Source organism: Marmota flaviventris, chromosome 5 (assembly GCF_047511675.1).
Source record: "Marmota flaviventris isolate mMarFla1 chromosome 5, mMarFla1.hap1, whole genome shotgun sequence".
In the NCBI taxonomy this organism is placed as follows: domain Eukaryota; kingdom Metazoa; phylum Chordata; class Mammalia; order Rodentia; family Sciuridae; genus Marmota; species Marmota flaviventris.
In genome coordinates this window covers 81978439-82000889 of record NC_092502.1, presented here as the reverse complement: position 1 = coordinate 82000889, position 22451 = coordinate 81978439, and the positions used below count along the sequence as shown (strand labels likewise).

General features: G+C 34.9%; 1 protein-coding gene across 7 annotated transcripts in view; it reads left to right on the top strand.

Moving 5' to 3' along the window:
- Pam (peptidylglycine alpha-amidating monooxygenase) overlaps positions 1–22451 on the top strand; it is a 290276-nt gene that overhangs the window by 150243 nt on the left and 117582 nt on the right. For all 7 annotated transcript variants that reach the window (XM_071612377.1, XM_027927584.2, XM_027927579.2 and 4 more), the window contains exon 4: positions 11049–11106. In XM_071612377.1, the coding sequence (XP_071468478.1) occupies positions 11049–11106 (58 nt within the window). The remainder of the gene's footprint in view (positions 1–11048; positions 11107–22451) is intronic.

The window sequence follows — 22451 nt, the reverse complement described above, 5'->3', positions numbered from 1 at the left end:
CCTGAGTAGAGACCAGGAATTAAGAGATGCCATTCATGTGAACAGTCTGCCAAGTAAAGCAGCTAAGTGTTGTAGATGTTGTAAATGAAGTTATGTGCCTATTTGCCCCGCTAGGTTTTGGTCTTGGTTTAGCCCTGTCCCTTCTTCCTATGCCTCTATTTCTCCCCTCTGGAATAGGAATATTTATTCTGTGCCATTAACTTTTGGAATATGTAACTCACTTTTAATTTTTCCAAGGACTCACAGCCCGGATTTTTTTGAGTCTCAGAGGAGAAGTTGGACTTGGACTGGAATTTTGGACAATGCCAAAACTATTAAGAGTGTGGTCTTGGAGATGGACTAAATGAATTTTGCATTGTGAGATGGACATGAGCTTTGGGGGGTCAGAGGAGGAATGTTATGGTTTGTTTATGAGGTGTACCCTAAAAGTTCCTGTATTAATGCAGAACTGTGCACAAGTGAACTGATTATATTGTGATAGCTGTAACTAGTTGGTCCATCCTAGTTAAATAGATTGGAGGGGTAATTGTAGGCACATGGATGCCGCTACAGGAGGTGAGTTATTGAAGGCATTTCCTGGAAGGGTGAGTACTCCCTGTTGGCTCTATCTCTGATCCTCTGTTTCCTGAACCCTCCATAAGTCAATCAGCTTTACTCCTATGGATCCTTGCCCCATGATGTGCTGCCTCATTCAGGGCCCAGAGCAATGGATTTGACCATCTATGGACTAACACCTCTAAAACAGAGCTCCAAATAAACTTTTCCTCCTCTAAGTTGTTCTTGTCAGGTATTTTGGTCACAGTAATGAAAACGCTAACTAAAAAAATTGTTGTTAAAAGAGATTAAAAAATAGGTATATATTGGTGAAATGACTATGGGAAGATCTATTAAAATAGATTGAGAAGAATTAAAATAGAGAAGACCAAGTTTTTTTCAGATGCTTCATTTTAAACTTCAAGAGAATAGAATATACCTCAAGTAGTAAAGTGGTTGACAGACCCTTTCAAGTCCAGAGCTCCTCTTCTAGGACACTGTGTTGTTCCAGTAACAAATGTAAGCCATTTAACATAGAAGCATGGTGCTCAGGTTCGTGATTGTGGAGCTCTTCCAAATAGATTCAATAAGTACAGATCGATTCCAATCATTTGTGCTAGAAAAAAGGAACATGAATGTGAATAGTTAATACAAATTCAGAAATCAACTGCTTCCACATTCAGGGAAACTTAAGTAAAAGTATAAACCATTAGCTTAAGTTTGGGGCAGATGAATAGTACAGATAATCCCCAGTTTCTGTTCAAAACAGCACAGTTTCCCTTGCATAATTCTGCCTCCCGCTGTGTACCCAGGAAGCCAAGGGAGACTCCACCACTATCATCAGCATGTTGTGTCATAGGCAATTAATTATAGACCACTATTAGTATGTTCCTTCTTGTTTACTTATAAGTAAAAGTGTGTGAAAGCCCTAAAACAGCTGTTCCCTTACCAAAATATTTCTTCCCCTACCATTTGCTCATTCATATTTGTACTAATTCTCATAGAAGAGTCCTTGCCAGGGAAGTTGCTTCCATTTGAGCTACTTGGCATTGAGAAACTTGTCATCATCAGCCACAGTGTGATTATAGCTTAAAAATGCAAATGGGATTCTGGGACAAATCAACTGAAGGATAAAATTCATATGAAAAAGTGATGCTGTATAAAACCCTAATTAAGCAGCATCTATAATACAGGTTTCAGTTCAGTCTTTCTTAAATTGTGAGCTTATTGCCACCCAAAGAAAGTAGATTCATACAAAATTTAACAAATATTTATAGAGCTTCCAGTATGTGCCAGATGTTATTCACACTGTTACAAGAAGACTACATTCTAGATTTGGATAAAATGTGATGGTGTGGATAGAGCTTACCTTAATGATGAGGGTAAGAGTGAAGCATTTTGGAGAATCATCTGGAGTGTTTTAACATAAAATCTTCACTATGGCTATTACTTCTAGAACCTGACAAATATAAATTGCCCCCCCACATCTATATCCATATCTATATCTATACATATATTATATGTATATTTAATTTCTATAGTAAAGGGAAAAGGAAATAATAATAAGTACATACAAATGTCAGCCTAAGGAATTTCATCTGCAATGAAGTATTTTAAATTCTGGTTTCAAAGAGGCAGCTTTTAAGCCTGAGATTTTTCACTCCAGAAAATTTCATGCTTTTGAATAGTGTTCCTTTGCTCCAACTTCTTTGTATATTAGGATGAAGTGGAGAGTACATATTCCATTGAGTCAATGTAAACTCATTCAGTTTGTGTGCAAATCATTTTGAGAAATGGCAATTTGATTCTATTACCTATTTGGGTTATATGCATTAGTATTAGGTTTATTTAGAGACACAGAACCAAAGAGTAGATATAGATACAAATACAGATATAGAGATCTGAGGGGGGATTTATTAGGGAAAATGACTCACATCATATGGAGACTGAGGTGTTCCATGACAGGCTTTATGCCAGTTGCAGGCCACGGAGTGTCAGTAGCATGGCTTAGTACAAGTTCAAACCTGAGAACTAAAGGATAGCTGGTCTAAGTCCTGGAGTCCAGAAGGCCAGAGAGCTTGGGTTCTGACGTCCACAAGGAGGAGAATAAGAGTGCAACCCAAACCCAGCTTCAGGAGAGTGGCAGGGAATGGCGGGGGGGGTGGGGGGGGTGGGGGGGCGGGGATTGAGTTTAATTTGCCTTTTCTCTACCTTTGTTCTTTCTGGGCCCCCAGAAGATAGATGGTGCTGATCACATTGAGGGTGGATCTTTCCCATTTTGTCCACTCAGACTCACACAACCTATCTCCTCTGATAACACCCTCACAGAAACACATAAAAACAATGTTTTACCACCTAAGTAGTTCTTAATTTCCAATAGGTCAATTAAAAGAAAACTTTAAAAAATAAATTTCCAATGGCTTCTTTCTCTCATAGTCAAACTCTGTCTAGACGCCTGATCTCTTTCTGTACTTTTCCTTTGTTGGACTAATAGTTCTGAGATTTCTACTACTTCTTTGTAGAACCCAAGTAATTTAAACCCAGAATGAGTGCTGGGTGAAAATGTCAGGCTTTATGGGTCCCGATCAGTGCATCCTGATTGAATTTTATACATGCATGAACTGGGGTTAATATTGAGTTTTCTTCCCACTCTGAGAAATTACTCTGAGCCACAAGGTCACAGTTGCCAGCATCAGATTTTGTTTAAGGATTTTGAAGTTAGTGTGTTTCAGGTGTATAGCATACTCTTTCAATGTGAATTTACATTGTGAAATTATCACTGCAGTTCAACAAAATGTATGTGTATATATGTATGTATATATATATATATATATATATATATATATATATATATATATATCCCTCGTCTTCCACGGTTATCTTATTTTTTAATAGTCTGGTTATTTAATAAAGGTTGATTGTGAAAAGTTACTACAGACCATACTATCCACAGTATAGTATTTCTAAGGTTTATAGCCTATTTACAGTGAACAGCCAATTTGCAAATAGCCACAAAAATAAGCAAGAGGGTAATATCCAGGTGAAACTGGGTCATATTGTCTATGTGCACACATATATGTGGTCACAACATTCCATAGTCTTCTTTAAAAAGGCACTCTGGGGGATTCTTTAAGCCTGCACAATAAAATGATATTATCCAATCAGCATCAAATCATAGTGCTCAACACTAGCATCTGAATGGTACCTTTGGTTTCCCAGAACAAAAATTACTGGGTTTATGTTAACAGTTTTCATGTGCAATAGTATACAAATGGTTTTGTTTGTCCCATATTAATTTAAATAAGCAGTTGGTTTTATTAACTTCCACATGTCTGTCTCACCAATGACTAAATCAAAATAAAGAATGAATTTCTTTTAAACAGTTTAAGCAGGATTTTGGTGAACACTGTAGCCCATGTGAGAATGCTTGGTTAAAAATGGGTGGTAATAGAATATTATCAGGAGTTCTTTAATAATAGGTGCTTCCCCCACTCCATTTCTAGCACACTATCTTCTTTTGTCAGAAAAAAAAAAAAAGTGTGCTTTTCTTGGATAGTTCCCAATAGCAGCAGTAAAGAGGCATCAGCAATATCATATCCCTCTCGATTCAGATTTGGCTGATGTACCAAAAATGGATAGCGCTGGGAGTCATGGCTATGTAGATTCACATTATTTCTCCCTTTCTGTACATCTGAGCCTTATGTTAGCAGTTTGAATCCACAGTATTTTACAGACAGTCCCCTGGCACCAAGCTCAGATACAGTGTTCTTCCCACAGAGAGAAAAGGAGGATTCATGATGATGATATATGGAAAATTGTGAGAGGCTGCACTAGTAGTGAGGGTTGAATTATAGAAGCATTCTTTCTGGGACAGTGAGTTCCAATGAAAAGCCTATTATAATGGACAGTAAGGTGCTGTTTTTGTGTCTTCAGAAGGTGTTAGGGAGAAGCATTGATCTGAGTTATGTGTATGTGTTCAAATTACTTTGCAGAAACAAAATGGTGACAAAATTAAATAGCTGTGACTCTAATCTAGTCCACTGAAATTTTTCAACCAGCTTTTGTGAAGTGTTCTCACAGCTATCAAAAATTTAAAGGACTTGGACTAAAACATTTTATTGAATTTTATGTCTGTGATTCTCTTATTTCTTCTATTTGGTAAATAACCAAAATTGTGTTGAAGAACTGACAATATTTTCTTTTCAAACATTAGGGAGGTTTGAAAAATAACCTTTTAGTGGCCATTTTTCTGTAGTGAAAAGAGAAATGTTTTAGAGAACTGTATACGAATTTCATTTCATCAATTCCGAGGTTATTTGTTTAAATGCAAATAAGTAACTTATCTTTTTTTTAGTTTCAGTGTTTTGAGGTTATTTGTTTTAATGAAAATAAGTTACTTATCTTTTTTAGTTTCGGTTTTTTATCTTTTTTAAAATATATATGACAGCAGAATGCATTACAATTCTTATTACACATATAGAGCACAATTTTTCATATCTCTGGTTGTATACAAAGTATATTCACACCAATTCATGTCTTCAAATGTGTACTTTGGATAATAATGATCATCACATTCCACCATTGTTAATTACCCCATGCCTACACCCTTCCCCTCCCACCCCTCTGCCCTATCTAGAGTTCGTCTATTCCTCCCATGCTCCCTCTCCCTATCCCACTATGAATCAGCCTCCTTATATCAAAGAAAACACTCGGCATTTGGTTTTTGGGATTGGCTAACTTCACTTAACATTATCTTTTCTAACTCCATACATTTACCTGCAAATGGCATGATTTTATTCTCTTTTATTGCTGAGTAATATTCCATTGTGTATATGTGCCACAATTTTTTAATCCATTCATCTATCGAAGGGCATCTAGGTTGGTTCCACAGTTTAGCTGTTGTGAATTGTGCTGCTATAAACATTGATGTGGCTGTGTCCCTGTAGTTTGCTGTTTTTAATTCCTTTGGGTATAGACTGAGGAGAGAGATAGCTGGGTCAAATAGGGGTTCCATTCCCAATTAACCAAGAAATCTCCATACTGCTTTCCATATTGGCTGCACCAGTTTGCAGTCCCACCAGCAGTGTATGAGTGTACCTTTTTCAGTTTTTCATCCTTAAAACTATTTAATAACCTACCTCACTGAATTATTTTGAGAATAAATAAGATGGAATTTTTTTTTAATAAAGTGAGCCTCAATGAATGTGTTCCTCTTAGCAAGGTGTTGTATGCTAAGTTCTGATTAGTGTACTTCAGTTATTTCAATTTTTTAACTAGTGTTGGGTGGTTGAGGTTATAGAGTCAAAGTACTTTAAAATGGGGCTCTTGGTGTTCATCATGTGAAAAAGAAAAATCCAGCTGGTTGCTTGGTCATATCAGTGATGTAATGATTTTATTACCTGAGGAACTATATGTGTGTGTGTGTGTGTGTGTGTGTGTGTGAGAGAGAGAGAGAGAGAGAGAGAGAGAGAATATATATGTATATGTATATGTATATATATGTATATATGTATATTATTTGTTATTTTTAGGTATTCATGACAGTAGAGTGTATTTTGATATATTATACTTACATGGAACATAACATTCTAATTAGGATCCCATTCTTGTGGGTGTACATGATGAGGAGTTTCACTGGCTCTTTATTTATATATGCACATAGGAAGGTTCTGTTGAGGAACTGTATTTTTCAACTTCTATTGATATTGTTGCATTCAGAGTCTGTTTAAAAAAAACCAACATTGCTTGATCGCAGGATTTGTGACAGTTAACCACATGGATACATATTATTATACAATTAAATTTTTAACATAACTGCTGCTTATAGATAGCATAGAATTTAAATTTAAAGTAATCATCAATTCTTGTTGATCTACTATAGAAATTAACCTGTACTGATAAAATAATATTTTATAATCATCTGAATAATCTTTCTTTCCCGATGCTTTAATGTGCTCATAATAATTTGGCAAAGGCTACTGTCTGATTCATACACCAAAAAAAAATATGTCTTATTTTCAAAAGGTCTTCACTTGCCTATGACGAATTGAGAAAGTTCGATTTTATTTAAATATAGTCTCTTGGTGAGAAAAATAAAGCATCGACATTTTAAAACCAGAGTGCCAGGCATGATAGTGCAAGTTTGTAATCCCAGCAGCTTGGGAAGCTGATTCAGGAGAATCACAAGTTCAAAGCCAGCCTCAGTAAAAAGCCAGAAACTAAGCAACTTAGTGAGACCCTGTCTCTAAATAAAATACAAAACAGGGCTGGGAATGTGGCTCAGTGGTTGAGTGCCCTGAGTTTTTTAATCCCTGATAACCACCACCCCCACAAATAAAAAAGACTAACCAGAATCACAATTTAAATAAAGTAAATTTGACAATAAGAAAATTACAAGAAATATATTTCATTATCTCTCAAGGTCTTGAAGGCACAAACTTGAAGGCTTTTAATCCCAACTCCAGCACTAACTACCTGGACAGCTTTATGTAAAGTATCTATACAGTAATCTTTCTGTGAGTCAGTTTTCATTTCTGTTAACAACAACAACAACAACCAAAAAAATGGTATAATACCTATAAGAATCAAATAAAGTAACATTAAAAAAAATAAAAAGTACTTACTCATATTCATCCAGCCTGAGGAGGACAGAGGTTGTAAGAGTCATCTTTAAGGCTTGGCTTTTCCATTTGAATTGTGCAAATGACCAGTGGTTTACCTTTTTTACATAGATCTTAAGCTCTCAACTTAATTCCAGAAACCAACTCATGATAGCAAAATATTCCAGAACAGAATCACACATGTCTTGTACAGTTGCAGAGAAAAGAATAAATTACTTTTTGATATTCTCTGTTCTATTGAACTGTGGTCTTCAGAGCCTTCAGCTAAAGGCACATTATTGATTCAATGCAGAGTGTATTTTTAAATGTACTCATATTTAGAAGAGAAAGTTTTGCATTATCTTTTTCCAACAGAATTTAATCTTTGTTCTAAAATATGGAGCATAAAACTAAAATATTAAGTCAGAGTGTAATGGTGCATTGTACACCTTCTAAGGAAAACTTTGCTGTTCCAAAAGAATTGTGTAGGACAGTGCAATTTTAAACAGGTCTCTCTCTCTCTCATTTCCTTTTTTTTTTTTTTTCCAACTGACTTCAATAGCTCAGGAAAGAAACAGTTGGAATCTGAACAATTTTTCATTACTGAGGAAGTTATAAGCCAAGAATATAAATTGATAAAAGAAAGACATTCCCAATTTATTCTATCATTTTAAATTGAGCAACTAATAGTAAAAGCAAGAGTTACAATATAAATCTGATCATTTATGAGTATAAATAGCAGTTTTCTTTGTTATGTGTATTATATGTTATCATTGTGCTTAGTCTTATGGGTTGGGGTTTTTTGTTTTGTTTATTTTTAGATCGGTGCTGGGAATGAAACCATGGCCTCAAGCATGCTAGGCAAGGGCTTTCCCACTGAGCTACACCCCAGCCATGTTATTGTTTTTATTAAAAGAACTAACTGACTGAATTTGACTTATCTACTTTACATGTATAACTTGCCTATTCCTAAAAAAGCTTTCAATGGTTTATAATAAAATCAAAGAGTAAAATCAAAAACTGTTAGTTCAAATTAAAAAGAACTTTGGTTTCATTTACATCTTATCACATTTTGATCCTTTTCTGTTATAAATAGACGCTTAGCTACTTTGTTTACTTTTGTTTTTATATTTGTTTTAAAGTCATCTGTTCAGTGCTTTGAATGACCTGTAATACATTAGTCAGATCGTCTGTGTTCAGATCCCAGCTGGTATACTTATTATTATCAAAGACAAATAAACCTGACCCTAGTGAAAGTGGTAAGAATGGATTTTTATTCAGTAGTGACAGTTGAAATAGGGAGGAATATCCATTGTGTACTTAACTTTGCCACAACAGAAGGAAAGAGACCTTTTAAAGATTAGGTTATGCTGAGGGAAACGTGCTGGGAGTGTGAAAGGGGCTGGCATATGTGACTTTGAATTTGTTAATTGCCTCTTATTCGGAGGAGAAACAAACTTTACAACAGGAAGTAGTAGTGTAGGTTAGAGCAAGGGACAGGGAGCTGAGCATTTATCTCCTTGAATACTTGAAGAAGGTTTTGAGTAATAGAAGCTTTATATCTCAGAGTGACAGAGAAAGGACTTATAGTTGCATGCCTTCTAAAATAGCTGCTTTAATAGGGGACTAAGGAGCCTATGCCTGTGTATCATGTTTTCACTGGAACAAACATTTTTTTTAAAAAAAATATATATATATTTTTAGTTGTAGATGGACCCAATACTTTATATATATATATATATATATATATATATATATATATATATATATATATATATATATAAAATTTATTTATTTATATGTGGTCCTGAGCATTGAACCCAGTGCTTCACATGTGCTAGGCAAATGTTCTACCACTGAGCCACAACCCCAGCCCTAAAACAAACAAATTTTTTCTGGCAGCATTCAACTTTCTCAGTCATCCAAGTGATGCAGACTTGAGCTGTTAGAAAATTTGCCAGTGTTTTCTCAAGTCTCTTAATTAATGTGTATGGGGAGAGAAACAGACAAAATGATTTGAACTGGGAGTCTGAAGCTCTTAAAGCCAATGTTGCTACTTCGTGGAGAAGGGGGCTCAGCAAAACAGAATTAGCTCTGAAAAGATACTTCCAAGGAGACAGTCGATTATTAGAATCTTTGTAAAGATTCTTTGTATGTAACCTTGATTTGCCACAGTTTCCTTGTCCGTAGAATGGGTAAAACAGTATCCATGTAGTAGGTATGTGTTTTGAGGATTAGAGTTAGTACATGTAAAGTGCTTAAATAGTGCCTGCACCTCGTGACTTCTCAGTAAATGTTTTGTTATTTTATTATTATCTTAAAAATGAAGTTTATAGTATCTACCACATTTGATTAATTTAGTTATCAAATGGCATGCAAGGAAAACATTGAAAATCACATCTTACATATAATAAGCATATTGGCTAGAAATAGCAATAGTAGCAGCAGCAGCTAAAGGAACCACGAAATGTCTTTTGGTTTTAAATTACTCATTGCTCATGATGATAAGATACAAAAGAATCTTTAGCTTATTATTTTTATTTTATAGCAGAGTAGGCATATTTTGGAACACTATTAATCAATAGACTGGAAATATATTTATCAGTAATTGCATTCAAGATTATAAGATCCCCAATACATTTTCTACAGCCTATATGTGACTTAACCTCTTATTGTGCAACCTTCAATGCTTTTCAGAATATTTCCTCATAGAGAAAATAAGATTCAATCTAAATAATTGTAAAGACTTTTAGAAATTAACTCTTTCCCCAATTGAGAAAAATAACACAGTGCATAACACGTACAAAAATTGCAACACTGAACTGTATCTGAATTGTAACACTGATGTTGTATCAAATATCAAGGTATTGGACATTATTTGAACCTGTTTGCTTCCCAACACAAAACTAAAAATGAGGTTAAATTTACAATTTTTAGTTGCTAAAATTTTAGAAGCTTTATATCATGATCTTTATCCATGTTGGTGGAGGCTGTTGATTACAGCTCTGCATGTAATAATAATCTATGATGAATTTTTAAATGAGTACAGCCTATCTTTGCATTGGGAATATGGTCAATCATAGCACATACTTTGCAGTGTTTGAACTTCCTTTAAGGAATTGGAGTGCATAGATCCTCAAAAATTCATTGTCCTTAAATTGAAATTGCCACTAATTTTTTTTTTTTCCTTCCTTTCTGTTTTTAGAGACAGTGTCTCACTTTGTTGTTCAGGCTGACCTTGAATCCCTGGGCTCATACCTTCTACACCCTCAGCCTCTCCAGTAGTTGGTGTGCACCACCACACCCTGCTTATTGAAAATTCTTGATGTTAATATATTTGTGGAAAAATGACCAGTTAGATGGAAGGCCAATAACTGGAAAAGAAGGAAAAATTTGAATTAATGTTGATTTCTCCAATATGCTCCATACAACTTTTAAATTAAAGGAGAACAACTAAATGCAATATTATATTTAAGACCAACTTTTATTCATTGTATTTCCTAATATTTGGGACATTTGTAAAGTGATTCAGGAAATTGAAGGACTTTAATTTTGCAAATAGCAAAGATGTTCAAAACTAACTCTCACCATTTTCAAATAAAATACATTAAACCGTTCCACATATTATATATAGGAATCTTATATGTTGCCTTTTAACTGTGACAATACTCATGATACTTAGCTTTATAAATAGGCTCTAAAATTGTTTAGGAAAGAATCTTAGAAAAATGTTTAAGGTATCTACATTCTAAATTTAGCCCTTCTAATAATCTGCCATCTCTCCCCAAGAAGTCAGCCTCACCTGCCAGGACCAATATGACTTTTCCAGTCATAAAGGTCATGCATTTAGCAGTTATTATTTCTTTCTTATTAGCAGAGTTTAATTTGAATTTTGTATCTTTCTTTCTTTAATAGTCTGATACATACTTCTGCATGTCAATGCGTTTGCCGGTGGATGAGGAAGCCTTCGTGAGTAAGTATTAATTGGATGGTGTGTGTGGGAGGGGGGTGGCAGTTGCAGAGAGAACAGCTATTTGAAATCAGTGAAAGGTTCTCTTTGATGGTTATGAGCATATTAATCTTTTACTGTCAAGTTCTAAAATGCATTTATCATGCTTAATGTAGAAACAAACTAGAGACAGCCACTGAAAGACAAGATTACAAACTGTATCTGGAGAGATTCATGAGTAATAGTAGTTAAGGAGTTGCATGCAGATGTCAATGGTCACCAATACCATGTGGTCCCATATGGTATAGTATTGGCTTTCTGTCTGTGGCTGAATGCTTAATTCCACCCCACTCGACAGACTGTATATTTACCTGCTGGTTCATGCTATAAATTGACTGCACTTAGAATCATCATTGGGGAATGTTAATATTTTACTTGTCAGAAAAGTAGGTAGATACAAAGGAATGGAAGGAGAGACAGCAAATAAAAAGGAAAGAAGGAAGGAGGAATGGAGAAAGAAGGAACATCCATCCTGTTGTTTATATTATAGAGAAAGAAGACTCTTAAATGACAGGTCCTTCCCCAGTGGAGCCTTTAAATCAGATAGGAAAAGTGACAAAGCACCATCTGTTTCCATCTAGGTTGTTTTAATTTAATCATCCCTATGACAGACTTTTAACTGTTTGGAGGAGAGGGATGATTGGAAAATTATTCAAGAATATTTTTTTTTCCACTTTACTTTTCTGTTTTGAGATGTTGATTTTGAAAAGTGATGGTAATGAGAGTTGTATTCTGGTCCCTTGAAACTAATCTTCAAGTGGGCTGAAATGGCTATTATGTGAGTTGTAAAATGTCTACCACATAGCCTTGGGGCAGTCTGAGGATGAATTTTCATGAGGTATTCCCCACAGGAATGGACATAATAGACCTGCAAAACCAGCACAACATGCATTTATTTTTCCACCATACTTTGGTGGCAATCACAACAAAACATATAACTCATAACAATAAAATCACCTCACTAATTAATCCCTAAGAATGAAAGTCACACCACGAGAAGTTGAACATTATCTGACTATGGTTTTGTATAGTATTTGGACATTACCAAGGAAAAAGTTAGGAAGGACAGTGCTCCCAGGTCCTGAATTGAATAACTTTAAAGATAATAATTTAAGTTTCTAATTATAGTTCTTTGAGTAACCCCAAATGGGATTTAGAATTTTTATTTATAATTAAATATTAACAGTAAAGCTTTTTAAAATTTCATATCCACATGTTTGACAGCCTGGGAGAAAATAATATTTACTCATAAATGGAATTTTACATGGATTTCTTTTCTACTATATTTCTTTGTTCAAGGTCAGAGGTATTCTTAATTCCTACCATTTCATACTTGCTTTGAAGAGGAGGCTGCCTTACATACCTGAATAAATATGGCAGTCATGTGTCACAGTAATATTACAGTTCTCACATTGACAGTTACTTGCTTGTTTCTGGGGATTGAAGGTAGTATATGACTCCAGGGCTAGTGCCTCTAAGGGCTATAAATATATATCCTGGAATGTGTTATTGCTCTCCTAAAATAAATGTGTTTACTTTTCCATAGTTTAAAATTGTAAAGTACAAGTGAATATATCCAAACAAAATATTCATAGGAAACACACAAGGGCTGTATTAGAACCAGGGTGCTAGATGTTTCTTCATTTTCTTAAGTAACTCTTCTAAATGATCTTCTAAGGTTAGTAATTGTTTTCAGTATTTCTTCCTTTCTTTATTGTTGAAAGAATTGCTTGAATGCTAAAGATTGGGCTACCTGTGCAAAATGGATTGTTTGGTGTGAGTCCTTTAATGTACTACCTCCATGGCATTTGCCACAGATATCTAGAGGTAGCCAAATTAAAACTAGAGAATTGAAAACCAAAGAGAAACATCAAGCAGTCATTTATATTAAGAAATGAGAAAGGGAAAGGGGCTTGGCTATATAGGTTATATGTTGGGAAGGGATTATACCTAAGTTTCCAAACTCTTACAGTGGAAGTTTTGGTTGTGGGATAACCAGGGCTCTGCCACTTCAAGAGTGGGTGACTAGACAGTGGCAGGGAGACATGAAGCTTTAGCCTTTTGTGGCTTATCCCAAATTCCAAATCTCCGAATGCCTTGTCATAAGATTAGATAAATGCCTCGTTATAAGATTAGGTTAGAAATGAAGCATTGTGAAGACCCTTAATATTTTATTCATTTTAAAAAAAATAGCAGCTCTGTTTGTCCATTCTTAAGACAATTTTGTAGCTTCTGCTTTCATTATCTGGCCTTTTTAACTTTTGAATACCAAAAGGAAATATGACACAGGATATGATGGAGACCCACTAATGGCTTTTTTTTTTTTGGCCCTGGGGATAGAACCCAGGGACACTTAACCACTGAATCACATCCCCAGACCTTTTTTTAAATTTTGAGGCAGGGTCTTACTATGTTGCTTAGAGCCTTGCTAGGTTACTGAGCCTGCCCTCGAACTTGGGATCCTCTTCCTCAGCCTCCCCAGGCACTGGGATTACAGACATGCACCACCACACCAGGTGGTGAACTTGAGATCCTCCTGACATTGGAATTATAGGCATTTACCACTGTGCCTGGCTGTTTGGCCATTTTTTAATATGGTGTTTCAAATAGTAGGCAGTTTACTCTTTTATTTCAAATTATATTCTTGTTTTAGTATAAGGAATGGTTATTTAAAAAAAAGAAAGAAAATCACTTATTAATTTTCTCAGCAAATAAAATTTTTGTGTGTGCCATTTTGGGGTCTAGATAATGGGAATGTGAAGTATGGTAAATACTTAGGAAATCAGAGCTTCCCAGAATCCCAGAAGACAAGAACACAAATGTAAAAACATATAAAAAGGACTTTCTCCTTGAATTTTTCAAATTTCTGTAGAACACACAAAAAGAGAACAATTTAGATAGCTAATTATGACTAAGACCAACATTCTTGATAGTGTTAAAAGTCAGAATATCATTTGAATAATCCACGATTTTGGCTTTATGTTTGTGTATCAAAGTTATGTAAATGGTTTTCAATAAGCATCTTCTTTTTTTTTAATTTTTTATTGTTGGTTGTTCAAAACATTACATAGTTCTTGATATATCATATTTCACACTTTGATTCAAGTGGGTTATGAGCTCCCATTTTTACCCCATATACAGATTGCAGAATCACATAACATCTTCTTAATACTGAGAAAATACCATGATGGTATATATATGTGTATATGTGTATATATATGTGTATATGCTACATATGTAACAAATGTACATGTAAGCATATACTATGATGGGTTTATATATCTGTATTAAATATTAAATATTAATTAAAGTAGGCATTTTGGGATATAGTTTAATGAAAATGATTTTTTCATATTTTGAACAAAATCATAGCTTTTCCTATGCATTGCTTTTGTTTACTGTTTTAAAAAGAAATCACAGAATTGGAATTGGTAAAGGTTGGATAAAATCTGCATTTGACCACTGAACTGTGTTGCTGTCTAAAAGGTGTTTTACGGACACTCAGAGGAATTGGCTCTGACAGCAGCCCACTCAGCCAAGAAATTTAACTGTCATCTTCATCCACTTGCTTTCCCTCACATGGGCGACCAGTAAACAAATGTGTCTTTTCCTTAGTGAATGATGGTAGATCCCTATCTATCAAATTGCACTATACAAATGAGATAGTTGCCATTGAATTCAGAAATAGATGACATTAATCTAATGATTCATTGTTTTTCATTTTCTTAGGCTTTCTCTCTTAGTATGTAGAACAATTTCCATTACAGAATTGCAGTTAGGTTTGAGTATTTCCAAATGTGACCTTTCTTAAACAAATTATATATTCAAGTGACAATGGGATACTTTGAAAACTGCAATAATGGTCTAATTTTAAACATCCTTGTGAGTCACTGTAAAGACCAAGGTCTATCAGGGAACATTGTTTATATCCACATTTTATAGCTTTGATAGCAGCTATTAGAAGGGTGTATATTTGTGCGTGCACATGGGTATGTGTGTTGCAACACACATATACATGTGTGAGCACCCATCACCTGAGCTGATTGAGTATCCTTTCCTTTCTCCTTACTAGAATTTTCTCCAACATGAATAACAAATAGTTTTCTGTGACTCATATTACCATTGAGAACCTTCTAGCAGGCACCATAGGTAATTTTTTCTGGTTTCTAGTGAAAGCTGCTTGGAAAGAATTATTATAGATGATGTAAATATGATACTTAATACCAGAGGTTTCTGATGAGTAGATAAACACAATTTCCTTGGTCATACTCATGAAGGAGAAGTTGTTGCTATATTCCTTTTGTCAGACACTCAGTTTGTCTTGAATGCCCTCAAACATTTGGTCATCCACATACCCACATGACAACCCCTAATGACTCCCAAACTTTTCTCAGGTAATAAAAAATGGTGAGAAAAGGAGTAGGAACCATTTTGTTATATTTTATAAGCTAAGTGAAGGAATTTCCTCAATTAGATACATCTGGTAGTCACAAAACTTGTTGACATAGCTATTTTAATGCAATGATTAAGTATCACCTACCTAGTAAAATGGCCAATTCAGAAAGCCCAGGTTTGAATCAAATTTGATATGTAGATGTCCATCAGTGGAGGGAATTATGATATTTTGAGCTCTGTCACCTTTCTGCTACCAAATAGTTAGCTGAGAATCCTTTCCCTTCTCCTTCCTAGTATACTTCCTTCTGAAGTATCCATTTCTGTTATTTCAGAAAGAGCTGGTGTTAAGCTCTGAAGAGATCATGGTAAACTGATCTGGTCAGAGAATGCCACAGGGGAGATTGGCAAGCTTTGATCAGGACCTGGGAAGATGGTTTATATGTTACATAGAGGAACATATAAACATAGGGACCAATAGTATGAACACAAGGAACACATGGGGCACAAAGATACAAGAAAGCATCATATAGTGGCTAAAAAAGCAAGCTCTGAGCCAGACGACTCTGCATTCAAATCCCAACCTCACTTACTAGATACATAACCAGGGACAAGTCTCTTCTCAAGGATCATGTGTTTGTAAGGAAAAGGGACCAGACTCCGGGTCTTTGTAAGAAGTAAATAGGTGCCTGGCAGTAAATGTTAGCAGATATGATTCTTATGTAAGTAGGAATGCCATATGAAAGTGAAGAGGTGAATATAAGGGTGCTGTCATATTGGAAGTGAGGTGAGCTCAGAGACTGGTATGATATTATATATGACCTTAAAAACCAAGAAGTAGGATTTGGATTTGATTCTGTAGGCAATTAATAAAGGACTATTATAGGAATTACATTACAAAAATAGGGCTTAGTGATGCTTATCCTCTTTTATTTTGTGTGGTTTGGCTGATAGTCTCTTTATTGATTTTTAAGTTAGTTCTGGTATATACTAACATAAAGTTCAATTTTAAAAGCCTGTCACCTAGAAGTTTTGTTCCTAGTGTTGAACTCCTTTACTCAGGCATAAGGATTATTTCATTTTAAATTTAGTTCAATAGATAGGCTTGCTCAGGTGTCTTATTTCTTGGTTAATTTGATAACAGCAGCTGAAAGTCCCCACAAACTACATTAAGGATTCTTTACGAATTGTACACCATTGACCATGCTAGCAAGAGTTAATGACACTTTCTCTAGTAAGCTTTCTGATTAAAAATGTTCAAGCAAAAGGTCTTTGCTGAAGTGTAGATTTGCTTTATGGTTATGCGGGAGGCTAGCAGATGATATAATATGCCATTGCTGCAGCTTTTTAACATTGCTGGCAAATGGACTGTGGTCCTCTGGGCTTCACATTTACCTGTATCTTCTTGGCCCAACTGAAAGATTGTGAACATTATGGTTGATCATATCCTACACTTAAGTTACATTTTAGAGCATTACTATCTTCAGTTCCTTTGAACACTTTTTGAGGTATAAAGTTTATTTTTAGAAAATAAAAAAAAAAGCTTAAGGATATAGTATTAAGATCTGGGAGCCTGTAAATTTTTTTAAATCATGCTATTTCTTTTTATGTTATTGTTTCTTAAACCTTACACCTACCAGTTCTCCCTGTTGAATATAGCTTAAAAATGCTAGCAACATTAGGAAACTCTTTTTTGCAGATGTAAACATAATAACCGAAGTTTCATTTGTATGTCTGCTTCAGACCTCAATCCTAAAAGGATTATATAATGTAGTAGATTCCCAGTGATCTCTTTTAATAAAACAATTCTAAAATGCCAATTAATTTTTATCTTCAAAAACTTTTTATTATTTATTTTGTGCTATACATTTAAAAGAGCAATATAATACCAAGTTAACTATGGTTTCTTAACTGAAGTCTAAGTATGCTCACACAATAGGATATATCCAGCCATTGAAACTGTTGACTACAGTTAGAATCACCTATTACTCACCTCTGACTTATGAGGATTTGATTAAGATATTGATGGGGGATGGGAAGGGACTGATCCAGTATTAACCCTGGGCACTTTATTTTTAAAAAACTCCATAGGTAATTCCAATGCACAGCATAGGTTAAAAAATACTGTTGAAGAAAATTATTTAACAATTTATATAATAAATAAAACACTATGTATAATGATTCCACTGGGAGGAAAGAAAAAGTTAATAATGATTATCTCTAATGCACATATAAGCAACAGTTCTAGAATGGAGATCCAAATGTGAGTTTGTTCATTAGGTTAATATCCATGGTCTACAATATCCCTCCATTATATATCATTAACTATAAAGGGTGTTGAAGCCATGCCCACTGGTAATTTAGGATTGACGATGTGTGCATGGGTATCTCCACCATTGCTGGTTCCTGCCCTGGGCTGTGTACGTTTGTCACAGGCCTTCCATATCCTGAGAATGGCAGATATGGTGATATTTGACATGTACAGCTGGATATCTCCTTGGACAAGAAAAATTGAAAGTCAAGTGCTAAATGAAACTCTCTCCTAAGTCACATTATTAGAGAATTTTATGGCCCTGGTTGTAGTCTGATGTTAGCTAAGAGAGGCAATAAATTCTTAGAACAAATTTTGCTTAGAACTCCAGAAAATATACCTAGTTATCTCTCTGCTCAATACATATACTTGAAAGTCTTTCATTTCAGATGACGCTACCTTAGAGAAATCCTCCAACCTCTGCACTTTCGGTGCATCATATTTCCTTTAATTATCGTCCAAGTCACTATTTCTGAAGTTTGGGGCCTTGAAAGATATTTGGTTTCCAGGACTTACCTATAGAATTTGCCCTGATCCAACACATCAGGTGATCTGAACTGCTGACACCCATTGAGACTGAAGTACCATTTCCAGTTAAGCAGCTGTCATCTCTGTATTGAGTTGGAAAAGGTGGTGGCACTTTTAATCTTACGGGATATAATATTCCCTCACATTCGCACAAGGCTGCATTTTGAGCTGTTTATCACCATCCCAAAGCTGCCTTTGTTTATTCTGCCTGTCAGAATTGCACACTTAAATGCAGTTGTTTTCATTATTGTTCTCTAGCTCTCTTCCCTTTGAATCCTTTATTTTTTTTATTTTTTATTTTTTTTGGTATTTGATGGGAGAAAAAGAAGGAATCTCTTTTAAGATGTGATTTAATTTTTTATACTGTTTTGCATTGTGTTGAAATCTCCTACATAGTCATAAGTGTGTCTTGTGCTCAGTAGACTTTATTCTTATTTTTAAGGAATGGGGTCTTATTATTATTTCTGTAATAAGTAGGAATGGAGCAAATCCAGGAAGAGAACCTGTCAGACTAATCTTCCTCCACCTGGCCCATTCCCACCACAGGCAGCAGGCCTTTTAATGAAATTATCTAAGTACTGCATTATTTTAAGGCATCTTCTGTTTGTTTTATACTTATTTTTGATATGCCTTTTTTTTTACTGGGGGTAATTTTTACTTCAATTTTCAATAAATTATACATTAAGCTTAATTATATAAATACTGATTAACTTTTTGCTTAGGATATGAACAAAGGTGGTAAGTTGCATGTTTCACCTTGTACCAATCTATCAATTAAATTATTTCTTGAGTGTCTGGAGGAATTTTTGAGTCAGTTTGAATAAAGTTTCAAGAGAGGGAACTGAACAATTTTTTTTATTGCTGCTTAAAGACATAGATTTATTTTTTTTCTTTTTAGACATGGGAATTAAACGTAGTTAATAAGAGTTCAATATGAAACAAATGATACTTAAAGATTATGTCAGAATGAGAAAAAAAATGTGGTTAGAGAATTTGTTTTTGAGTAATTAAGATTTACTTTTTACTTCACAGAAGACAGTCAGATCTTTTTCAATAAACAAAAGGCCAGGAAAACTCTTTTCTTTCCAATAAAAAGCCTCAGAGATTGCATGTTGTTGTCTTTATGATCTGTTCCTCTTCCCACAGATTCTTACTTGAATCTTTTGCTTATTAATAATTTTATAAAGTTACTGATGGCTCACCCTTTTTCCAAAGAGGTTATTTTGCCTTGTTTCAAAGAAGCATGCACAAAGAATTAACATTTTAAAAAAGTCATTGATGTCTTCTAAATGAATCACAACAGTTCAAGGCTTTCCCTATTGCTCTGCCCTGAGCCTTCCCTCTGGTTTTATTCATCTTGAGTGCATTTGTCCAACTTCACAGATTCTGGGTTTAATCCCTGAGTGATTCCCAAATAGATAGTTCTCTGACCTCTTTCTTGAAGAAGACATAGGATTCCAACTCAGCTGGAATTTCCACCTGAGTTTGTAGCTAATGCCTAAAACCCATGTTGTTTTGCATCTAACAGTCTAATCTTGGAATAAACTACACTTGACCCTGTTAATTTGTGACCAAAATTCCAAGGATGATTCTATGATAGGAAGTCTGTCCACCTCTAATAAAATAATCGCAGGGCTGGAGATCATGTAATCATCTACATGAGTTATGAAAAAGCAGAGGAATCAGCCTCTTTCCATTGTTTGACAACCCCTCGTAGGTTAGTGGAGCGATAATATTTAAAAAGGATGTAAGCATGGTGGCACTCACCTGTAATCCCAGTAACTCAGGAGGCTGAAGCAGGAGGGTTGCAAGTTCGAGACTAACCTCAGCAACCTAGCAAGGCCCTAAGGCCTTAGTGAGACCCTGTCTCAAAACTTTAAAAAGTGGCTGAGAATGTGGCTCAATGGTTAAGTGACTCTGAGTTTAATCCCTGGTACCAAAGCAAAAAGAGAGAAAGAAAAGAGAAGAGAAGAGGGGAAGGGAAGGGAGGAGAAGAAAAGGGAGGGGAGGGGAGGAGAGGGGAGATGAGAAGAAAAGAAAGAAAGGATACAGTCAAACGAAAAATTAGTAGATGTCCATAGGGTGATTAAGCAATTTGACAAAATTGAATATAAAATTACAAATCTGTTATCTACCAAAATAAATTTAAGGTGAATAAATAATAAATAACTTCCAGGTCCTTCTGCCTTAGGGATTTTTAAATTTTACTTCTGCTGGGAGGATTCTGGAAGTGAGGAAAGAATTCCTGCACTAATGCTGAGAGTGGTCTGTGAAGTGAAATCCCTTTTTCTTCTTTCTGTTTCTCTTGCTAACAAACTTTGGTTTAGTATCAATATGATTTTCTATGAGTTGTGAAGTGTTGCAATTTCCAGTTGATTCTTTCCTTCCAAGGTATCTTCGATTTCCTAGTTCTACTGTATTCTTTGGTGATAGAAAGCAATATTCTCTTTTTATACATTATTTTTAAAAAATTTTTCCACAATTTTTATTGGCACATTATAGTTATACATAATGGTGGAATTTTTTGTTACATATTTTTATGTGTACACAATATAATGATATGATGGCCAATATCACTCCACAATACTTCTTTTGTTGATAGACTTTTTCTGTGATACAGCTTAAGTTATATTGTCTATTTTCCAACATTCTCTCTTTCCTGTTATTTTTTTAATGGTGGCATGAAAACCTCAAATTTTGGTTTTTAGACTGTAAGTTCTTATTTTCAGTGCAATCAATACACATCTTTTTATTTCCTCTGAAAGTTGTCAGTCAAGGTAGCCCATAGTAAGGCCCCTCTGTTTTCTGATAGCCACCCATTGCAAGTGGTGGGGCCACAGTTTGATAAAGAATACTTCTTTATTTGATAAACACTCATGTCTCAGCTGCATATTTTAACAACAAATGATGTTTTACTAAATTATGAAATCAACCCAGACAGGTGCCCACACAGCTATTTTGATTTGTGAAACAGACCAAAATAGTTAATAGACGCAGTTTTGTACACACTTGAGACTTGAGGTCATTTACCTCAAAAAAAAAAAAAAAAAAACCTAGCATTTTTTTTTTTAACTGAATTTTATTTTTATTGTTACAGCTTTATGGTTATACGTAGTAGTTGGGTTCATCCTGACAAACTCATACATGCATGGAAATTGATTTCAGTTCATGATCCCCACTCTTCCCTCCCATTCTTCCTCCTCCCCCTCTTCCTTTCTCCTTCCTCTATTCCACTAGCATTCCTTTCGCTCATCTATTAATTCGTATTTGTTCCTTATGTAATCTTATCCTTTTCTCCCCCTTTCTTTTATTTTACTTTAGCTTCCACATATGAGAAAATATTCAACCTTTGAGTTTCTGAGTGTGGCTAATTTCACTTAGCATGATATTTTCCAGTTTCATCCATTTACTGGCAAGTGCCACAATTTCATTCTTTTAATGGCTGAGTAGAACTCCACTGTGTGTACATACAACAATTTTTAATCCACTCATCTATTGACTGGCACCTGTCTGGGTTGATTTCATAATTTAGCTATTTTGAATTGTGCTGATATAAACATTGATGTGGCTGTGGCACTGTAGTATGCTGATTTTAGATCTTTGAGAAAAGTACCCAGAAGTGGGATAGCTGGGTCATATGGTGGTTCCATCACTCAGTTTTTGAGGATCCTCCAAATTGCTTTCCAGAGTGGTTGTACTACTTTGCAGTCCCACTGACAAAGTGTTCCTTTAATTATTGTTATTTGTATTCTTGATCATTGCCATCTGACTGGAGTAAGATGAAATTTTAGTGTAGTTTTCATTAGCATTTCACTGATTGCTAGAGATATTGAACATTTTTTTCCATGTATTTATTGGTCTTTGCTTTTTTTTTTTTTCATTGAGAGATTTCTGTTTAGTTATTTTGACCATTTGTTGATTAGTTGTCTTTTGGTGTTAAGTTTTTTTAGTTCTTTGTATATTCTGGATATCACACTAGCATTTTTATAAGTAAAGGCAACTCATAAACTTCTACCACATGCTGGCAGCATTTTATATCAGAACAAAAAGGGATTGTGCTAAACCCCTACCAGGAGTG